The sequence below is a fragment of the Papio anubis genome, chromosome 20, assembly GCF_008728515.1.
Source record: "Papio anubis isolate 15944 chromosome 20, Panubis1.0, whole genome shotgun sequence".
In the NCBI taxonomy this organism is placed as follows: Eukaryota; Metazoa; Chordata; class Mammalia; order Primates; family Cercopithecidae; genus Papio; species Papio anubis.
Window position 1 is genome coordinate 19,847,001 of NC_044995.1, and position 18,098 is coordinate 19,865,098.

At 44.1% G+C, this 18,098-nt stretch overlaps 2 protein-coding genes across 17 annotated transcripts in view; one reads left to right on the forward strand and one right to left on the reverse strand.

Annotated features, from left to right (window-relative positions):
* The window catches only part of ZNF382 (zinc finger protein 382), a 47,180-nt gene extending 42,722 nt beyond the window's left edge, over positions 1-4,458 (reverse strand). For 3 of the 9 annotated variants that reach the window (XR_004180301.1, XM_031659562.1, XM_031659568.1), the window contains exon 1: positions 4,295-4,404. The gene's annotated coding sequence lies outside the window, so the exon portion shown is untranslated. Of the gene's footprint in view, positions 1-3,844; positions 4,265-4,294 lie in introns of those variants that run through there. The other 6 variants (XM_031659572.1, XM_031659570.1, XM_031659564.1 and 3 more) reach the window with 5 other exon arrangements.
* The window catches only part of ZNF529 (zinc finger protein 529), a 50,870-nt gene that overhangs the window by 17,770 nt on the left and 15,002 nt on the right, over positions 1-18,098 (forward strand). The window contains exons 3-5 of one of the 8 annotated variants that reach the window (XR_004180304.1): positions 4,264-4,671; positions 5,412-5,471; positions 8,016-8,054. The exons of 1 other annotated variant lie outside the window; for it this stretch is intronic. Coding sequence is in view for 4 of the 7 variants with exons in the window: in XM_009194260.4 (XP_009192524.2) it covers positions 5,458-5,471 (14 nt within the window). In the remaining 3 variants the exon portion in view is untranslated. Of the gene's footprint in view, positions 1-4,263; positions 4,672-4,934; positions 5,472-8,015; positions 8,055-8,812; positions 9,072-18,098 lie in introns of those variants that run through there. 6 more of the 8 variants (XR_004180302.1, XM_009194260.4, XM_009194258.4 and 3 more) reach the window with 6 other exon arrangements.

Here is an 18,098-nt window from a genome sequence, read left to right on the forward strand (position 1 = left end):
AAGACACAGAAACTAAGTATAGAGAAAGAAAAGTGGGCCCAGGGGACCGGCGCTCAGCATACAGAAGACCCACGCCCCAAGCCGGCACTGGTCTCTGAGTTCCCTCAGTATCATTCTCTCTACCATCTCGGAGAGGGGGAAGTGGCAGGACAATAGGGTAATAGTGGGGAGAAGGTCAGCCAAGAAAACATGTGAACAAAGGCCTCTGTGTCATAAGTAAGTTTAAGAAATGGTGCTGTGCTTTGATGTGCCCATACGCAAACATCTTGGTGCAATAAAGAGCAGTATTGGCCAGGCGCGGTGGCTCAAGCCTGTAATCCCAGCACTTTGGGAGGCCGAGTCGGGCGGATCACGAGGTCAGGAGATCGAGACCATCCTGGCTAACCCGGTGAAACCCCGTCTCTACTAAAAAAACACAAAAAACTAGCCGGGTGAGGTGGCGGGCACCTGTAGTCCCAGCTACTCCGGAGGCTGAGGCAGGAGAATGGCGTAAACCCGGGAGGCGGAGCTTGCAGTGAGCTGAGATCCAGCCACTGCACTCCAGCCTGGGCCACAGAGGGAGACTCTGTCTCAAAAAAAAAAAAAGAGCAGTATTGCCGCTAGCATGTCTCACTTACAGCCCTAAGGCGGTTTTCTCCAGTCTCAGTAAATAGAAGGTATAATCAGGTTTTACACCTAGACATTGTACTCCCAGGGAGGAGCAGGAGACAGATGCCTTCCTCTTATCTCAACTGCAAAGAGGCCTTCCTCTTTTACTAATCCTCAGCACAGACCCTTTAAGGGTGTCAGGCTGGGGGACGGTCAGGTCTTCCCCTTCCCAGGAGGCCATATCTCAGGCTATCACACGGGGAGAAACCTTGGACAATACCTGGCTTTCCTAGGCAGAGGTCCCTGCGGCCTTCAGCAGTGTATTGTGTCCCTGGGTACCTTCCGCAGTGTATTGTGCCCCTGGGTACTTGAGATTAGAGAATGGAGATGACTTCTAACAAGCATACTGCCTTCAAGCACTTTTTTAACAAAGCACATCCTGCACAGCCCTAAATCCATTAAACCTTGGGTCAGCACAGGGCACAGGGGTGGGGCTAGGGTTATAGATTAACAGCATCTCAAGGCAGAATAATTTCTCTTAGTACAGAACAAAATGGAGTCTCTTATGTCTACTTCTTTCTACATAGACACAGTAACAGTCTGATCTCTCTTTTCCCCACAGAATCCTATCTCATGGAAGTTTAATGGTAGGCAAATGCTCAGATATCCTGGGAGAAAGACTATTTCAGAAAGGAGAGAAGAAACATTCTCAGCCATAGCTTTTATAATTTGCAGAAAAGGACCCTTGCTGTTTTGGATTCTTTTTTTTTTAAATGTGAACAACATAGAAAGAAGGGGTCAAAAGAAGCCACATGAGGCTGGGTGCAGTGGCTCACGCCTGTAATCCCAGCACTTTGGAGACCAGCCTGGCCAACGTGGTCAAACCCTGTCTCTACTAAAACTACAAAAATTAGGCGTGGTGGCGAGCACCTGTAATGCCAGCTATTCGGGAGGCTGAGGCAGGATAATCGCTTGAACCCGGGAGGCGGAGGTTGCAGTTAGCGGAGACGACACTATTGCACTCCCACCTGGGTGACAGTGAGACTCCATCTCAAAAAAAGAAAAGAAAAACAAAAAAACCATGTGAAACCTCTTACTTTAGAGTTTCTATAACTTGGTTAAACCTGCCTAGTTAACTAATAAACATTTACAATTAAATATTAATTAATCATTATGCTAGATAGTAACTATTTAGTAATACAGGTTGGGGAAGTAGAGAAGAAAGTAATTACACTGTAGGCTCCAGACAGTTTATTTATTTATTTATTTATTTATTTATTTTTTTTTTGAGACGGAGTCTCGCTCTGTCGCCCAGGCTGGAGTGCAGCGGCCGGATCTCAGCTCACTGCAAGCTCCGCCTCCCGGGTTCACGCCATTCTCCTGCCTCAGCCTCCCGAGTAGCTGGGACTACAGGCGCCCGCCACCTCGCCCGGCTAGTTTTTTGTATTTTTTAGTAGAGACGGAGTTTCACCGGGTTAGCCAGGATGGTCTCGATCTCCTGACCTCATGATCCGCCCGTCTCGGCCTCCCAAAGTGCTGGGATTACAGGCTTGAGCCACCGCGCCCGGCCGGCTCCAGACAGTTTAAAGAAATTTTTCTTTTAAATGAAGTTTGAAATTTGATTTTTACAGTAAACACTTTAATCAGAAAATGACTATTTTAATTACTACAAGGCTGACCTTGTGATTTTTAGTATTTCAAGTACTTTTACTTGGCTTAGAGTGATTTAGGAGGGCATTAAATCACCCCCAGTTTCATCCAGGGACAAGCAGGCGGTGGGTAGTGTGTGGGAGGGAACCTCAAATCTATATAACTGTTGAAAGTGGTAGGGATGAAAGTATTTTTCTTCTGTGCTACATATGGAGTCCTCCTCATTTCAACATACTGGATTTAGTTTGTATGATGTTTTCAGTTATTGCAACCCTGTCATCTAGAAATTATAATTTTACCTCTTAGTTTCCAATGCTTATGCTATTTTACTTATTAGAAACTATCATAATTCTGCAAGCAAAATGACATACACCACACACACAGAGTTCTTCAGTCATTAACATCACTTACATAGTGATCCATTTTCAGTTATCATGGAATGTACACACAAAACCATGATAAACAACAATTAGTACAGACACATTGTTTCCTGTGATCTCACCTACTCCACAAAGCCACAATCCTATGGACCCTACATGACATTCACAACCCTGCTGAGCCCATCTCATAATTCCATACGAACATAGCAAAGCAAACTCAGAAACTACTTACTCCAGTTACACAATCTCACACCACAAATCACAACTAATTATTCTAAAAGGCTCATCAGCTTCTTGGAAAGTTAAATGTAAAGTTACCAATTACCCAGCAACTTTTCTTCTAAATATTTGCCCAGGAGAAATAGAAAAGTGCCAGCTTTATTCATAATGTATAAAACCTGCCAAATGTTCAACAACAGAAAAATGACTACACAAATTGTGGTCTATTTGCACAATGTAGTGCTGTTCAGAAAAAGAAAACTGAACTACACATGAAATCTCGCAGACATTAGGGTAAAGGAGAAATATGGAATTCCGGAACTGACAGTTACAGTGACACAAATCAGAACTATGGCTGTCTCTACTTTGAAACTGCAAAGGACACCAGCAAACTTTCCGGTGCTGCTGGTGTTGTAAACCAAAAATAAAATCCTAAGCACCCCCAGACCATCTGAATGGACTCCTCCTCTTGGCCAGGGCATTCCTAACCTGAAAAACTACTAGTAAAGTCATGATAGAAAGGCGGGTGGCGGGCTGGTCGGACATGCCTCATTATACCCTCCTCCATTTTGGAATTACTGATAACAAAAAGACCCCACGTCTGAAAAGAAACATTTATACTCTTTTATGTGTGAAGCCTGCTACTTGCTATCCTAAGTCTTACGTTAATAACTCTCAACCCATTGTCAATCAAATAATCTTTGAATCTATCTATGATCTGGAAGGCCACCCATCTTCCAGTTGTCCCGCTTTTTCGGAGGGAATCAATATACATTTTACATGTATTTAATTGGTGTCTCATGTTTCCCTAAAAGGTATAAAACCACATAAATCCCGACCACCCTGGGCACAGATTCTCAAGATCTTCTGAGGGCTGTGCCACCGGCCACTGGTCACTCATATTTAGCTCAAAATAAGTCTCTTCAAATACTTTAGAGTTTGAGTCTTTTCGTCAACAGTGTACAACACGCACTAGGGCGGACACACACACACTGAGCCTCCGCTACCTGCCAGATTCCATTCCGGGGCTTTCTCATGGTGCAAAACGGACAAAAACTCCAAGTCACCCTCCGGTTCACGACCACGGATCACATCCTGAGGCCCCCACATTTAAAAGCCAGAGTAGAGCAAAACCTCGCCCGACTCAGGCTCCGAGTTCTCCGTTCGACCCTCCCCAGCCTAAAGCCGGTACCCGCTTCAGGCCTTCCCAGCCCGGCCCTCCAGTTCCTTCTTCGGCCTCCCTTAGCTTGGGGTCCGGGTTTTCTCCTCCGCTGTGCAGCCGGTCCGCGACTCCCTTCACCCTCCCCAGCTCGGGCTTCCGGTTCTTTCCAGAGGTGAGGTAGGGGCCACCTAGACTTCCGCAGCCCCCCACCTCCCTCACGGTCACCCTCGCCCCAACTTCCTGTTCCTCATTCTGCCCTCCCAGCCTGGGTTCCCGGTTACTGCCTCGACCTCACCTTGCCGTCGGGGACCACCAGCCGCCTCTTCCGCGCCGGGAAGACGCGCAGCCGCAGCCTCCGCCGAGGGAAAGGGTCTACGCACCCGGAAACTCCAGGAGTCTATGGCCTGGTGCGGCCCCTGCCGCCAACGGGCTCGGCTTCAGCTTCAGGGCCCTTTCGTTGTTGGACTACGTTTCCCACAGGCCCCAGGGCCGCGGATGAACTTTGACCTTTGCATCTCTTTCCGGTGTTTTGGTTATTGAGGTAAGCCTGACTCGGGCAGGCTGCGGGAGGAGCTTGCGGTGAAGTGTCCCGGCGCTGCCAGGCGAAGTCAGTCCACGTGGAGCCGGGGGCCTCAGGCCTTTGTACGCGGGAGCTGCGGACGATGGTTGCTGGTGCTGTTGCTTGTTATGGCGTCATTGTGGTGTGCGTGTGTATGTATGTGTGTGTGTGTGACGAGACCCTAGTGTGTGCCGTGGGTGCTCTTTGATCGGGCTCATGGGACGGTGAGTAGGGGCGGGGCCTATCGTGTGACCCTGGTCTATGGTAATGTGATCGTGTGACGACAGCACTGTTGTGACTGACCAACTATAAGTGTGAACGGCGTAGAGGCTTTTTTTTTTTTCCATGAGCCTGTAGGAGTTTGTTTTGGGTAAAGCGTCATTTTTCTGACTCTGGGATGTCTGTGATGTAATCTCTTCGTGAGGTCTTACACACACACACACACACACATACGCATATAAATAGATAGATTAGACAGATATGTAGAAGATAGATAAATGATAGACAGATACGATAGATAAATGAAGTTTCTTGGGAAAGGGGAAGGCATAGATGTAGTATTCATTCCTGGGATAACTCCCCTTGCATGAATTTGGAGGCCATTTATACATTAAAGAACTACAGTATTTCCTGAGCTGTGTCCCCTGGAAACTGCTGTGAACTTAAAGAGTACACTTCTAGGCCTTGGTCGTACCTTTTTCTCGGATACAGGGCGGAGTCGACAATATTCTAGTTTCCCTCTTCGATCTGGATGTGTTTGTTGTGTGTGATGGGCTTTTCTGGTGGTGAACAGTGTGTTCTTATTTAACCAGTCCAGGATGTCATGAGTCCTTTCTCCCTCTTGGTTATGTAGTTCTGCAAGTGAAGGCCCCCTGAAGTGGAAGACAGCATTGGTACTAATGGCCAGCTCAAGGTTAGTTTACTTTTTTCTTCATTTACCTGTCCCTTAGCCTTCCCTTCCCAATTAACAAGAAGACCGTAGAGATGGGTCCCCTTGTCCTCCAGTGACTTTCCAAATGCCCATTTCCTTTTCATTGAATATCCACATACCCATTAGGTAAATCATTCAATTCCCCCATGTGCTTCTTTTTTTCCAAAGGATTCTTATGGTATAGAAATACAACTCCGGGAGAAGTTAAAACATTTTTTTAGAATGTAATTTGTTAAGGAGGAGATGAGTGATTAAGTAGAATAGCACACTAGATACCTTTGATCTTATTTATAGACTTGATTTGCAAACAAAGCAAGATAGGAGATGGTAGGTATTAATCAGTAAGTGACAAAGTTAGCTTTGGAGACATCTAGGAATATGATAGGAGTTTTGTGCAGAGAAGGCTATGTCAACAAGGGCAGGGAGTTTTTCCAGAACATTCATGAGGGGATTTAAGTGGTGACAACCAAATCTTGTTTGAGATTTGGCAGTGTGACTGATTCAGACAACATATTGGTGTAGATGGTGAGAGGCAGCCTGATACAGTGGTGTTTGAGTCTAAAGCAGCACAGTCTAATACTAATATAATATAAAGCCACTTAGGTAATTTAAAAATTTCCATTAGACAGTTTTTTTTTTGTTTTTTTTTTTTGAGACGGAATTTCACTCTTGTTGCCCAGGCTGGAGTGCAATGGTACGATGTCAGCTCACTGCAACCTCTGCCTCAGCCTCCCGAGTTGCTGGGATTACAGGCGCTCGCCACCATGCCTGGCTAATTTTTGTATTTTTAGTAGAAGACGGGGTTTCATCATGTTGGCCAGACTGGTCTCAAACTCCTGACCTCAAGTGATCCACCCACCTCAGCCTCCCAAAGTGTTAGGATTACAGGCGTGAGCCACTGTGCCCAGCTTTAAACACATTTTAAAAAGGCAAAGAAACAGCTGAAGTTAATTTTGGTATTGTATTTTATTTAAACCAATATATCCAAAATATTATTTCAACATGTAATGATATGAATACACTGAAGTACTTTACACTCATATCTTTATACCAAGTTTTCAAAATCTGGTGTATGTTTTATTGTTATTGCATGTGTCAGTTTGGATGCTAAATTTTCAGTGTTTAAGGTGAATTATAGTCCTCCCAACACAATAAAGTTGCGTTTAATAGAAAAACATTTATATTGCTTTTGTATTTAAATTAAAATTAAAATTAAATGTAATCCTGTGTTAATTAGCTTAGGAAAAGAGAAAAAAATTTAAAATTCAGTTATATGTTCACACTACATTTCAAAGGGGTTAATAGTTACTCATTTTTCCACTTTACAGTTTCTTGTTATAGAATATAGACAATAATTATATCAGTGCTTTAGGTCTTTGTGAAGCCTGGATACATTAATATGGACATAACCCTAGAGAATGTAATAAAGGCCTGGCACTTTAAGTCCTTACCTGCAAGGGAAGAAAAAAGCTGGTTTGTGAAGATTCTTAGTATTCCCTATACATTTTCTGTAAATCAAGAACAATGAAAATATAAAGTTAACTTTGATGGGCACTTGAAATGAATTTTTTAAAAGCCAGATTTGCAAATGTTCTATTAACTTAAGGCAATTTGACTGTCTTAGGTTCGATGATTTGCTAGAAGGACTCACAGAACTTAGAAAAGCTGTTATGCTCATGGTTATTGCTCATTACAATGAAAAGGTGCACATTAAAATCAGCAAAGGGAAAAGTTGCATAGGGCAAAGATCGGGAGAAACCAGATGCAAGCTTCCAGTGCAGTTGCACAGGCAGCACCTGATTCTCCCAGCAACAGTGTGTGAATATAGATGTGAAGCGTGGCCAACCAAGGAAGTTCTCCTAAGCCATGGTTTCCAGGGTTTTTTGTTTTGCTTTGTTTTCTTGTGGTCTCGTGGGGTTTTTGTTTGTTTGTTTGTTTGTTTTTTGAGATAGGGTCTCGCTCTCCCGCCCAGGCTGAAATGCAGTAGTGTGGTCACACCTCACCGCAGCAGCCTCTACTTCCCGGCCTCAAGGGATCCTCCCACCTCAGTCTCCCGAGTAGCTGGGACTACAGGCACACACCACGACACCTGGCTAATTTTTGCATTGTTTGTATAGATGGAGTTTTGCCATGTTGCCCAAGCTCCTCTTGAACTCTTGGGCTGAAGTGATCCACCTGCCTCTGCCTCCCAAAGTGTTGGAATTACAGGTGTAAGCCACTGCCCTGGCCCGTGTCTGGGGTTTTTATTGAGGATAAGTCATGTGGGCATGAAGGTTCTGTGCACTGACCTTAGCTACTTAGTCAAGCCTATCCAGAAGTCAGATTTGTACAGGTATTTATCATAAACCACATTGTTACAAAAGCTATCTGGCATGGGTAAGACCTCAGATATACATAGACTCTCTTATCAGGCAGGATACTCTTAATTGCTCAGAGATTATCTCCCAGGAGCTGGTCAAGGACTATTCTTTGGAATGTACAGGGTTTGAGCACTCTAAACCAATTCTTCTTTTTTTTTTTCAACAGAGTCTTGCCCTGTCACCCAGGCTGGAGTGCAGTTGTGTGATCTCAGCTCACTGCAACCTCTGCCTCCCAGGCTCAAGCAATTCTCATGCCTCAGCCTCCCGAGATGCTGGGACTACAGCTGTGCACCACCACACCCAGCTCTTTTTTTTTTTTCCATTAGAGACAGGGTTTCACTATGTTGGCCAGGCTAGTCTGGAACTCCTGGCCTCATGTTATCTGCCCGTCTCAGCCTCCCTAAGTGGTGGGATTACGGGCATAAGCCACCATACCCAGCCAGTTTTTTAAAAAATAATTTGTTTCTCTTCGTTGATATGTCATTTTCCCGATTTCCTTTTTAGTTCTTTTTCAGTTTTCCTTTAGCTCTATAAGCATATTTAAGACAGTTTTTACAAAGTATTTTTCTTTTTTTTTTTTTTTTTGAGACAGAGTCTCGCTTTCTGTCGCCCCAGGCTGGAGGTAGTATGCTGATCTTGCTCACTGTAAGCTCATCTGGCTTATCGCCATTCTCCTGCCTCAGCCTCCCAGCTGGACTACAGGCAAAGCATTTTTCTTTTTGAGACGGAGTCTGGCCTGCTCACCCAGGCTGGAGTGCAGTGGCGCCGACCTTGCCTCACTGTGCAAGCTCCTCGGCCTCCCCGGCTTACGCCATTCTTCCTGCCTCAGCCTCCCGAAAGTGGCTGACCACAGGCTCACCACCTCAGCCTCGCTAGTTTTTGTATTTTTAGTAGAGACGGGTTTCACCGTGGTTCGCCAGGATGGTCTCGATCTCCCTGACCTCGCTGGGATCCGGCCTGCCTCGGCCTCCCAAAGTGCTGGGATTACAGGTTTGAGCCACCGCGCCCGGCCTACAAAGTATTTTTCTATTTGCTCCAATGCTTTTGTTTCTTCAAGGGTAATTTATTTTGCTCCTTTGATGGTACCCTGTCTTCCTGTGTCTTTGTATGCCTTGCAGTCTTTTGTTGAAAATTGGGCATTTGAAGAAACTGCTACTTCTCCTAATTTATGCAGACCGTTGGAGAAGATCTTCACTAATTAGAGCCTTGGGATCATCTCAGGGTGAAAGTCTAAAGTCTTATGTTTTTCCTGGGTCTGTAGCGTGCCTGTGCTTGCACCTGTGTATGTGCTTTTACCAGTTTCCCCAATATGCATAACTGCTTTCAAATGCCTTAATTTCCGTAGGGTCTCATCCTTGCTTTTTAGGCCGTTGATGTTACATTATATTTTCCACCGGTAATCGTTTGCTCCAAGTATCCACAGGTGTCCAGGCAATTAAAATATCATTGAGTTTTGCATATTGATCTTATATCCTGCAGTGCTGCTGCACTTATTTCTAGTTTTAATAGTGTTTTAGCTTTGATGCACCACAGTACCCACTGACCTTTGTGGCTTTTACCTGCCTGAGATCTGAGCTGTGCAGCTTTTTACATGTCAAAACTCAAAAGTCAGAGTGGCTCACGCCTGTAATCCCAGCACTTTGGGAGGCCGAGGCAGACGGATCACTTGAGGTCAGGAGTTCGAGCCCAGCCTGGCCAACATAGTGAAACTCTCTATTAAAATATCTCTATTAAAAATACAAAATTTTGCCAGATGTGGTGGCAGGTGCCTATAATCCCAGCTGCACAGGAAGCTGAGGCAGGAGAATTGCTTGAACCCAGGAGAAGGAGGTTGCAGTGAGCCACTGCACTCCAGCCTGCATGACAGAGCGAGACTCCATCTCAAAAAAAAATCAGACAAAATGGAAACCAGTACCTCAGTACCTCAAGGAGCCCGCAGACAGATTAACATGTTCCAAATAAGCTCTGCTTTGTTCCTTCTGGCCTGAAGGAGGGAAATGGGAACTGGGCTGCTTCTTCCAGGCTACGCTACGGATGGATTAAGGGCACCAGTAACATAATAAACAAAGTCACTACCATTTTGAAGTGGCTTTCTCTTGACTGGGCATTTGTTTGATAGTTACAGTCTTTGAGTGATTTCCAGACCCTTACAAAGATATTTTAGCTAGTCTCTAGTTGTTTTTTAAATGTTTCAATAGAGAATAGGGAATTGAAGCTTCCTCAAATGCCATCTTGCTGATGTTATTCTCATGGTTCTGTTATTATTTTCCTGATGTCTAATGATTTTGAGCATCATTCCATGTACTTGTTGGCCATTTGTTCATCTTTTATGAAGAAATGTCTACTGAAGTCTTTTGCCAGTTTTTAACTTGGGCTCTTTGTCTTTTTGTTGGGCTGAGTCGTAGGAGTTTTTAGGTATTCTGGATGTTAAATGCTTGTGAGATATATGATTTGCAAATATTTTCTACATTGTGCAGGCTGTCTTATCAGTTTCTTCTATAATGACTTTTTGATGCACAAAAGCTTTTGGTTTTGATAAATCCTAATTTATCAAAATTTTCTTTTGCTGCTTGTGCTTTTGGTGTCATCATTTAAGAATCCATTGCCAAATATAGGCCAGATGCGGTGGCTCAGACTGTAATCCCAGCACTTTGGGAGGCAGAGGTGGGTGGATCACTTGAGGTCAAGAGTTTGAGACCAGCCTGGCCCGCATGGTGAAACCCCGTCTTCTACTAAAAATACAACAAATTAGCCAGGCATGGTGGCAGGTACCTGTAATCCCAGCTACTCGGGAGGCTGAGGCAGGAGAATCACTTGAACCTGGGAGGTGGAGGTTACGGTGAGCCGAGACGGCGCCACTGCACCCCAGTCTGGGTGACAGAGTGAGACTCCATCTCAAAAAAAAAAAAGAATCCATTGCCAAATACAAGTTCATGATGACTTACCCCTGCATTTCCTTTTAAGAGTTTTATAGTTTTAGCTGTTATATTTGGGTCATTGATCTGTTTTCAGTTACTTTTCTTTTTTATTTATTTTTTCTTTTTTATTATTTTTTTTTTTTTTGAGACGGAGTCTCGCTCTGCCGCCCAGGCTGGAGTGCAGTGGCGTGATCTTGGCTCACTGCAAGCTCCGCCTCCCGGGTTCATGCCATTCTCCTGCCTCAGCCTCCCGAGTAGCTGGGACTACAGGCGCCCGCCACCTCGCCCGGCTAGTTTTTTTTTTTTTGTATTTTTTAGTAGAGACGGGGTTTCACCGTGTCAGCCAGGATGGTCTCGATCTCCTGACCTCGTGATCCGCCCGTCTCGGCCTCCCAAAGTGCTGGGATTACAGGCTTGAGCCACCGTGCCCGGCCTCAGTTACTTTTCTTATGTGTTGTTAAGGAATTATGCAATTTCATTCTTTTGCATGTGGATATTCAATTTTCCTGGCACCATTTGTTGAAAAGACTATTTTCCTCGATTTCACTAGATTGGCAACCTTGTCAAAAATCACTTGACCCTAGTTACACTGGTTTAAATTTCCACTCAGTTCTATTCCATTGATCAATATATCTATCCATATTCAGTGCCCCACAGTCTTGATTACTGTGGTTTTATAGTCAGTTTTGAATTGGGAAATACCAGTCTTCCAGCTTTGTTTTGGCTATTCTGAATCTCTTGCAATGTCATATGAATTTTTTTTTTTTTCTGGAGACAGAGTCTCGCTCTGTTGCCCAGGCTATAATGCAGTGGCGTGATCTTGGCTCACTACAACCTCCACCTCCTTCAAGCGCTTCTTCTGCCTCAGCCTCCTGAGTAGCTGGGATTACAGGTGCCTGCCACCACACCAGGCTAGTTTTGGTATTTTTAGTTGAGATGGGATTTTACCATATTGGCCAGGCTGGTCTCGAACTCCTGACCTCAGGTGATGTATCTGTCTTGGCCTCCCAAAGTGCTGGGACTACAGGCATGAGCCGCCAGGCCTGGCCCTTTTTTTTGTTTTTTTGGTTTTTTTTGACACAAGGTATCACTCTATCACCCAGGCAGGAGTTCAGTGGTGCAATCACAGCTCACTGCAGCCTCAACCTCCTGGGCTCAAGTGATCCTCCCACCCTAGCTCCAGCCCCCAACCCCCCAACCCCCCACCTCCCCAACAGCTGGGACCACAGGTAAGCACCACCATGCCTGGCTAATTTTTTTGTATTTTTGGTAGAGACAGGGTTTCACCATGTTGGCCAAGCTGGTCCTGAACTCCTGGGCTCAAGCGATCTGCCTGTCTCAGCTTCCCCTCAAAAGTATTGGGATTGGTGGTATGAGCCACTATGCCTGGCCTCCTTTTGTTTTTAATTGACTTATTGTACTGTACCATTTTAATTCCGTTGTCATTTCTTTTATATAATCTGATTGTTTTCTTAGCATGTGTTCTGGAGATTACAGTGAATATTTTACATTTACAAATAACTGGTTTGAATTAATAGACTTTGGTCAGGGAACTCCAAGACCACTTTCAGGTTCACTGACTGCTAGATGGACTCACACAACTCAGAAAAGTGTTGTTGTTGTTGTTGTTTTACCACTAGTGAAAGGATCACATTAAAATTAATAAGAGCTGGCTATTCCGGGGGCCAGAATTTATCTTCTAGGTGTTAGTCAAGGGCTAGAACTTTCTTTGGAATAGGCAGGGTTTAAACATTCCAGACACTACTGCACTCCAGCCTAGGCGAAAGAGTGAAATCCTGTCTCAAACAAACAAAATTCCAGACTTGTTGAGTCAAAACTGTTGCACACTCCTTAGCTTTAATAGTATATCCAAAACTTGTTCCTATACAGTTCTGCTCCTTTTCATGTTGTTTTGTCACAGATTACATTTTTATACATTGTGTGCCCTTTAACATTGGTTTGTAATGACTGTTTTATGCATTCATTAGTCTTATAAATCATATTGGGGAAATTAAAAGGACCTACAAGCCCAAGATGCGATAGACTTTTGTATTTGCTTTTTTTTTTGTTTGTTTGTTTTTTTGAGACTGAGTCTCACTCACTCTGTCACCCAGGCATGAGTGCAGTGGCATGATCTCGGCTCACTGCAACCTCCGCCTCCGGGGTCAAGCACTTCTCCTACATCAGCCTCCTGAGTAGCTGGGATTATAGGCATCTGCCACCATGCCCAGCTAGCACTGTGTTGGCCAGGCTGGTCTTGAACTCCTGACTTTGTGATTTGCCCACCTTGGCCTCCCAAAGTGCTGGAATTACAGGCGTGAGCCACCGCGCCCAGCCTGTTCTTCATTTTTGTACGTGGCTTTGAGTTACTTTCTACTGTCTTTTTATTCCAACTTGCAGGGCCCCCTTAGCTTTTCTATTATGGCGTGTCTTCAAATGATGTTCGTCAGTTTTTATTTACTTGGGTATGTTTTAGTTTCTCCTTCATTTTTGTTTTTGGTTTCTTTTTTCAACTTTTATTTTCGATTCAGGGGGTACATTTGCAGGTTTGTTACATGAGTATATTGTATGATGCTGAGATTTGGGGTACAATTGATCTTGTCTTCCAGGTAGTGAACCTAGTACCCAATAGTTTTTCAACTCTTGTTTCTCTCCCTTCCTCCTGTCTCTAGTAGTTGTATTGTTCCCATATTTATGTCTTTCTGTACCCAGTGTTTAGCTCCCACTTAGCAGTGAGAACATGCAGTATTTTATTTTCTTTTTCTGCATTAATGCTTTTAGAATAATGGCCTGCAGCTGCACCCATGTTGCTTCAAAGGACATGATTTTGTTCTTTTTTATGTATGGTATTCCATGGCATATGTATACCACATTTTATTTATCCAAGCCACTGTTGAGGGCACCTGGGTTGATTCTGTGTATTTGCTATTGTGAATAGTGCTGTGATGAACATGAGTGCATGTGTCTTTTTGGTAAAATGATTTATTTTCTTTTGGGTATGTACCCAGTAATGGGATTGCTGAGTCAAATGGTTGTTCTGTTTTTAGTTATTTGAGAAATCTCCAAACTGCATCCCACAGTGGCTAAACTAATTTACACTCCCACCAACAGTGTATAAGCATTCCCTTTTCTCCGCAACCTCACCAACATCTGTTCATTTTGACTTTTTATTTTTTATTATTTATTTATTTATTTATTTATTTATTTGAGACGGAGTCTCGCTCTGTCGCTCAGGCTGGAGTGCAGTGGCCGGATCTCAGCTCACTGCAAGCTCCGCCTCCCGGGTTTACGCCATTCTCCTGCCTCAGCCTCCCGAGTAGCCGGAACTACAGGTGCCCGCCACCGCGCCCGGCTAGTTTTTTGTATTTTTTAGTGGAGACGGGGTTTCACCATGTTAGCCAGGATGGTCTCGATCTCCTGACCTCGTGATCCGCCCATCTCGGCCTCCCAAAGTGCAGGGATTACAGGCTTGAGCCACCGCGCCCGGCCCATTTTGACTTTTTAACAACCATTCTGATTGATATGAGATGGCTAACTCATTGTGGTTTTGATTTGCATTTCTTTTATGGTTAGTGGTGTGGGGCATTTTAAAAAGTGTGTTTGTTGACTGCTTGTATGTCTTTTGAGAAGGGTCTGTTCATATCCTTTACCCACTTTGAGTGGGGTTGTTTTCTGCTTGTTGAATTGTTTAAATTCCTTGTAGATTCTGGATATTAGACCTTGGTTAAATGCATAGTTTGTGAATATTTTCTCCCATTCTGTAGGGAGGTGTTTACTCTGTTGATAATTCCTTTTGCTGAGCGGAAGCTCTTTAGTTAGGTCTCATTTGCCAATTTTTGTTTTGTTTCAGTTGCTTTTGAGGAATTAGTCATAAATTATTTGCCAAGGCTGATGTTTACAAGGGTATTTCCTAGGTTTTCTTCTCGGATTTTTAGTTAAGCCTTTCATCAAACGTGAGTTAATTTTTGTATATGTTGAAAGGTACGGGTCCACTTTAATTCTTCTGCATATGCCAGTCATCCCAGCACCATTTATTGAATAGGGAGTCCTTTCCTCATTGCTTATTTTTGTTGACTTTGTCAAAGATCACTTGGTTGTAGGTGCGTGACTTTCTTTCTAGGTCCTCTATTCTATTCCATTGGTTTGTGTGTCCGTTTTTGTACCAAGACCATTGCATTTTGGTTACTGTAGCCTTGTAGTATAGCTTGAAGTCAGGTAATGTGATGCAACCAGCATTGTTCTTTTTGCTTAGGATTGCGTTGGCTATTCAAGCCCTTTTTTGGTTCCATGTGAATTTTTAAATAGCTTTTTCTAGTTCTGTGAAGAATGTCCTTGGTAGTTTGATAGGAATAGCATTGAATCTATAAATTGCCCTGGGCAGTATCGCCATTTTAATGATACTGTTTCTTCCTACCATGTTTTTCCATTTGTGTCATCTCATTTCTTTGAGCAGTGTTTTGTGGTTCTCATTGTAGAGATCTTTCACCTCCCTGGTTAGCTGTATTCTTAGGTATGTTATTCTTTTAGTGGTAATTTTAAACAGGATTGTGTTCCTGATTTGGTTCTCGGCTTGACTGTTGTTTCTGTCGTCTTACTCTCAATCTGCTTGCAGCTTTGCAGCTGAGTCACCCATAGACAACTTTCTTAGTCTGTTTGTGCTGCTATAAGAAAATACCTGATTTATAAAGAACAGAAATGTATCACAGTTCTGGAGGTTATGAAGTCCGAGATCAAGGCATCATCAGGTTCAACCGTCTTCTTCCAAGGGTGCCTTGATGCTGCATCCTCCAGAAAGGACGTGTGTCCTCACATGCAAAAGGGAGAAGGACAAGGAAGTCTGCATTGAGCCTCTTTTATGAAGGCTGTAATCCCATTCACAAAGGGAGGAGCCCTCATCACCTCTTAAAGGCTCCACCTTCTAATACTATCACATTGGCAACATCTGAATTTTGGAGAGGACATGTTACATTCTGCCCCTGGACCCCCTCCCCCCATATTCATGTCTTTCTCACATACAAAATACATTCATTTCTTTCCAATAGCCCCCAAAGTATTAAAACTCATTTCAGCATAAACTTTAAAGTCAACTTAAAGGGCAGAGTCTCATCTTGATATCTATATCATGTGATGATTCATCCTGAGGCAAATTGCTCTCTAGTTGCGTACCTGTGACACCAAACTAGTTACGTGCTTCCAAAATTCAGTGATGCATAAGACAGGCATTTCTTTTTTTCCCCTTTTTTTTGAGACAAGAGTTTCAGTCTTTTTGCCCAGGCTGGAGTGCAGTGGTGCAGTCTTGGCTCACCGCCACCTCCGCCTCCCGGGTTCAAGCAATTCTCCTACCTCAGCCTCCCAAGTAGCTGGGATTACAGGCATGCGTAAACCATTCCCGGCTAATTTTTTTGTATTTTTAGTAGAGACGGGGTTTCTCCATGTTGGTCAGGCTGGTCTTGAACTCCTGACCTCAGGTGATCGCCTGTCTTGGCCTCCCAGAGTGCTGGGATTACAGGCATGAGCCACCACGCCCAGCCAGGACAAGCATTTCTATTTCAAAACAGATAAGAAAGTATGGGTCACTGGTCCCAAGTAGGTCCAAAACTGAACAGGGCAAATAACAGTAAACCTTAAGCCTGGAGAATAATCATCTTTGACTCCTTGTCGCATGTTCCAGACACACTGGGATGGGGGTTGGACCCCAAAGGCCCAAAGGGACCCTGCCACCAGGGCTTTGGTGTTCACAGTTCATACTGCAGCTCTCTTGGGTTGGAGTCAGGTGCCACTGGCTCTCCCAGGCCCATGTTGCATTCTGCTGGCTCTACAGGTCTAGGGTTTGGGGAATGGCACAGTCTCTATGACTCCACTGGACATTGCCGTAGGGGGGACTGTCTGCAGTGGCTCTGCGTCTGTAGTGGGTCTCTGTCTAGGCCCTGGGGCTCTCCAAGGCATGGCACACCTGTAATCCCAGCTATTCAGGAGGCTGAGGCAAGAGAATTGCTTGAGCCCAGAAGGTGGAGGTTGCAGTGAGCCTAGATCGCACCACTGCACTCCAGCTTGGGCGACAGAGTGAGACTCTGTCTCAAAAAAGAAAAATCTCTTTGAAGGATGCCGTGCTTCTACATCTTGTGCACTCTGCACACTTGCAAAATCAGCAGCATGTACATGCTGAGGTTCACCACTTTGCCCTCCAGAGCCGGGACTAAACTGCACCTGGGCCCACTGGAGCCACAACTAGGGCAGCCAAGGAGCACTGTGCTGGGATGGGAGGGGCAGAGACTTGAGGCAGCCCCGGGCAGCAAGCCCCATGAGTGCTCTAGACCCTTCCCTTGAAACCATCCTGCCTTCAAGGCCCTCGCACGCTGGGCCTGTGATGGGAGGAGCAGCCTTGAAGCTCTCTGAAGTGCCATTGGATTCATTCTCCTGTTGTCATGATGAAAAGCATCTGGCTTCTTTCTAGCCACACTCTTACCAAAAAGTCACTTGGTCACACCCTTGGTTTACTTTCCTAAATGTCTTTTGATTTACATGCTCAGGCTGAGAATTTTCAAATCTCTATGTTTTGCTTCCATGTTATAAATCCCATCTTTGTATTGTTTCTTCTCACATTTTACTCTAGTTAAGAGAAACCGAGCAGCACTCTGAATACTTTGCTGCTTAGAGATTTATTCTGGCAAATATCTTACTTCAGAAACAGCTTCGGATTTATATTGGCTTAATTCAAGTGAGATAGAGAAATGTTACTCCTATATAACTCTTATTTCCTTTTATCTTCTCTTGTAGTAATATAGGTCTTCACATTACATCTACAGATGTTTCGAACTCAACCAATCGTTGTAATTTTTACATTAAATAAATCTATGTTTTAAAAAAATGAGAACTTTTATACATTTATAACTTCTATTTTGTCAGTCTGATTTCTCACTTTGGGTTCTCCTTATGAGGTCCAGATAATCCGGATTGGAGTTACCATCTGGATTCATTTCCTTAGCCCAGTACAACTTTGCTTTCCCCTGCCTTCTTTGTGTTATTATTAGCAAATATATTACATTTCTGTATGTTATGGGCCCAATAATACATAATATACACATTGTTTCATAAAATTTGTCTATCAGTTAAGAGGAGAAGAGATATATATGTATACTGTCATTTACAATTACATAAAATTGCCTTGCTTCTCTTTTTTTTTTTGAGACAGAGTTTCGCTCTTGTCGCCCAGGCTGGAGTGCCTTGGCGCCATCTCGGCTCACCTTAACCTCTGCCTCCTGGGTTCAAGTGATTCTTCTGCCTCAGCCTCCCAAGTAAATGAGATTACAGGCATGTGTCACCACACCTGG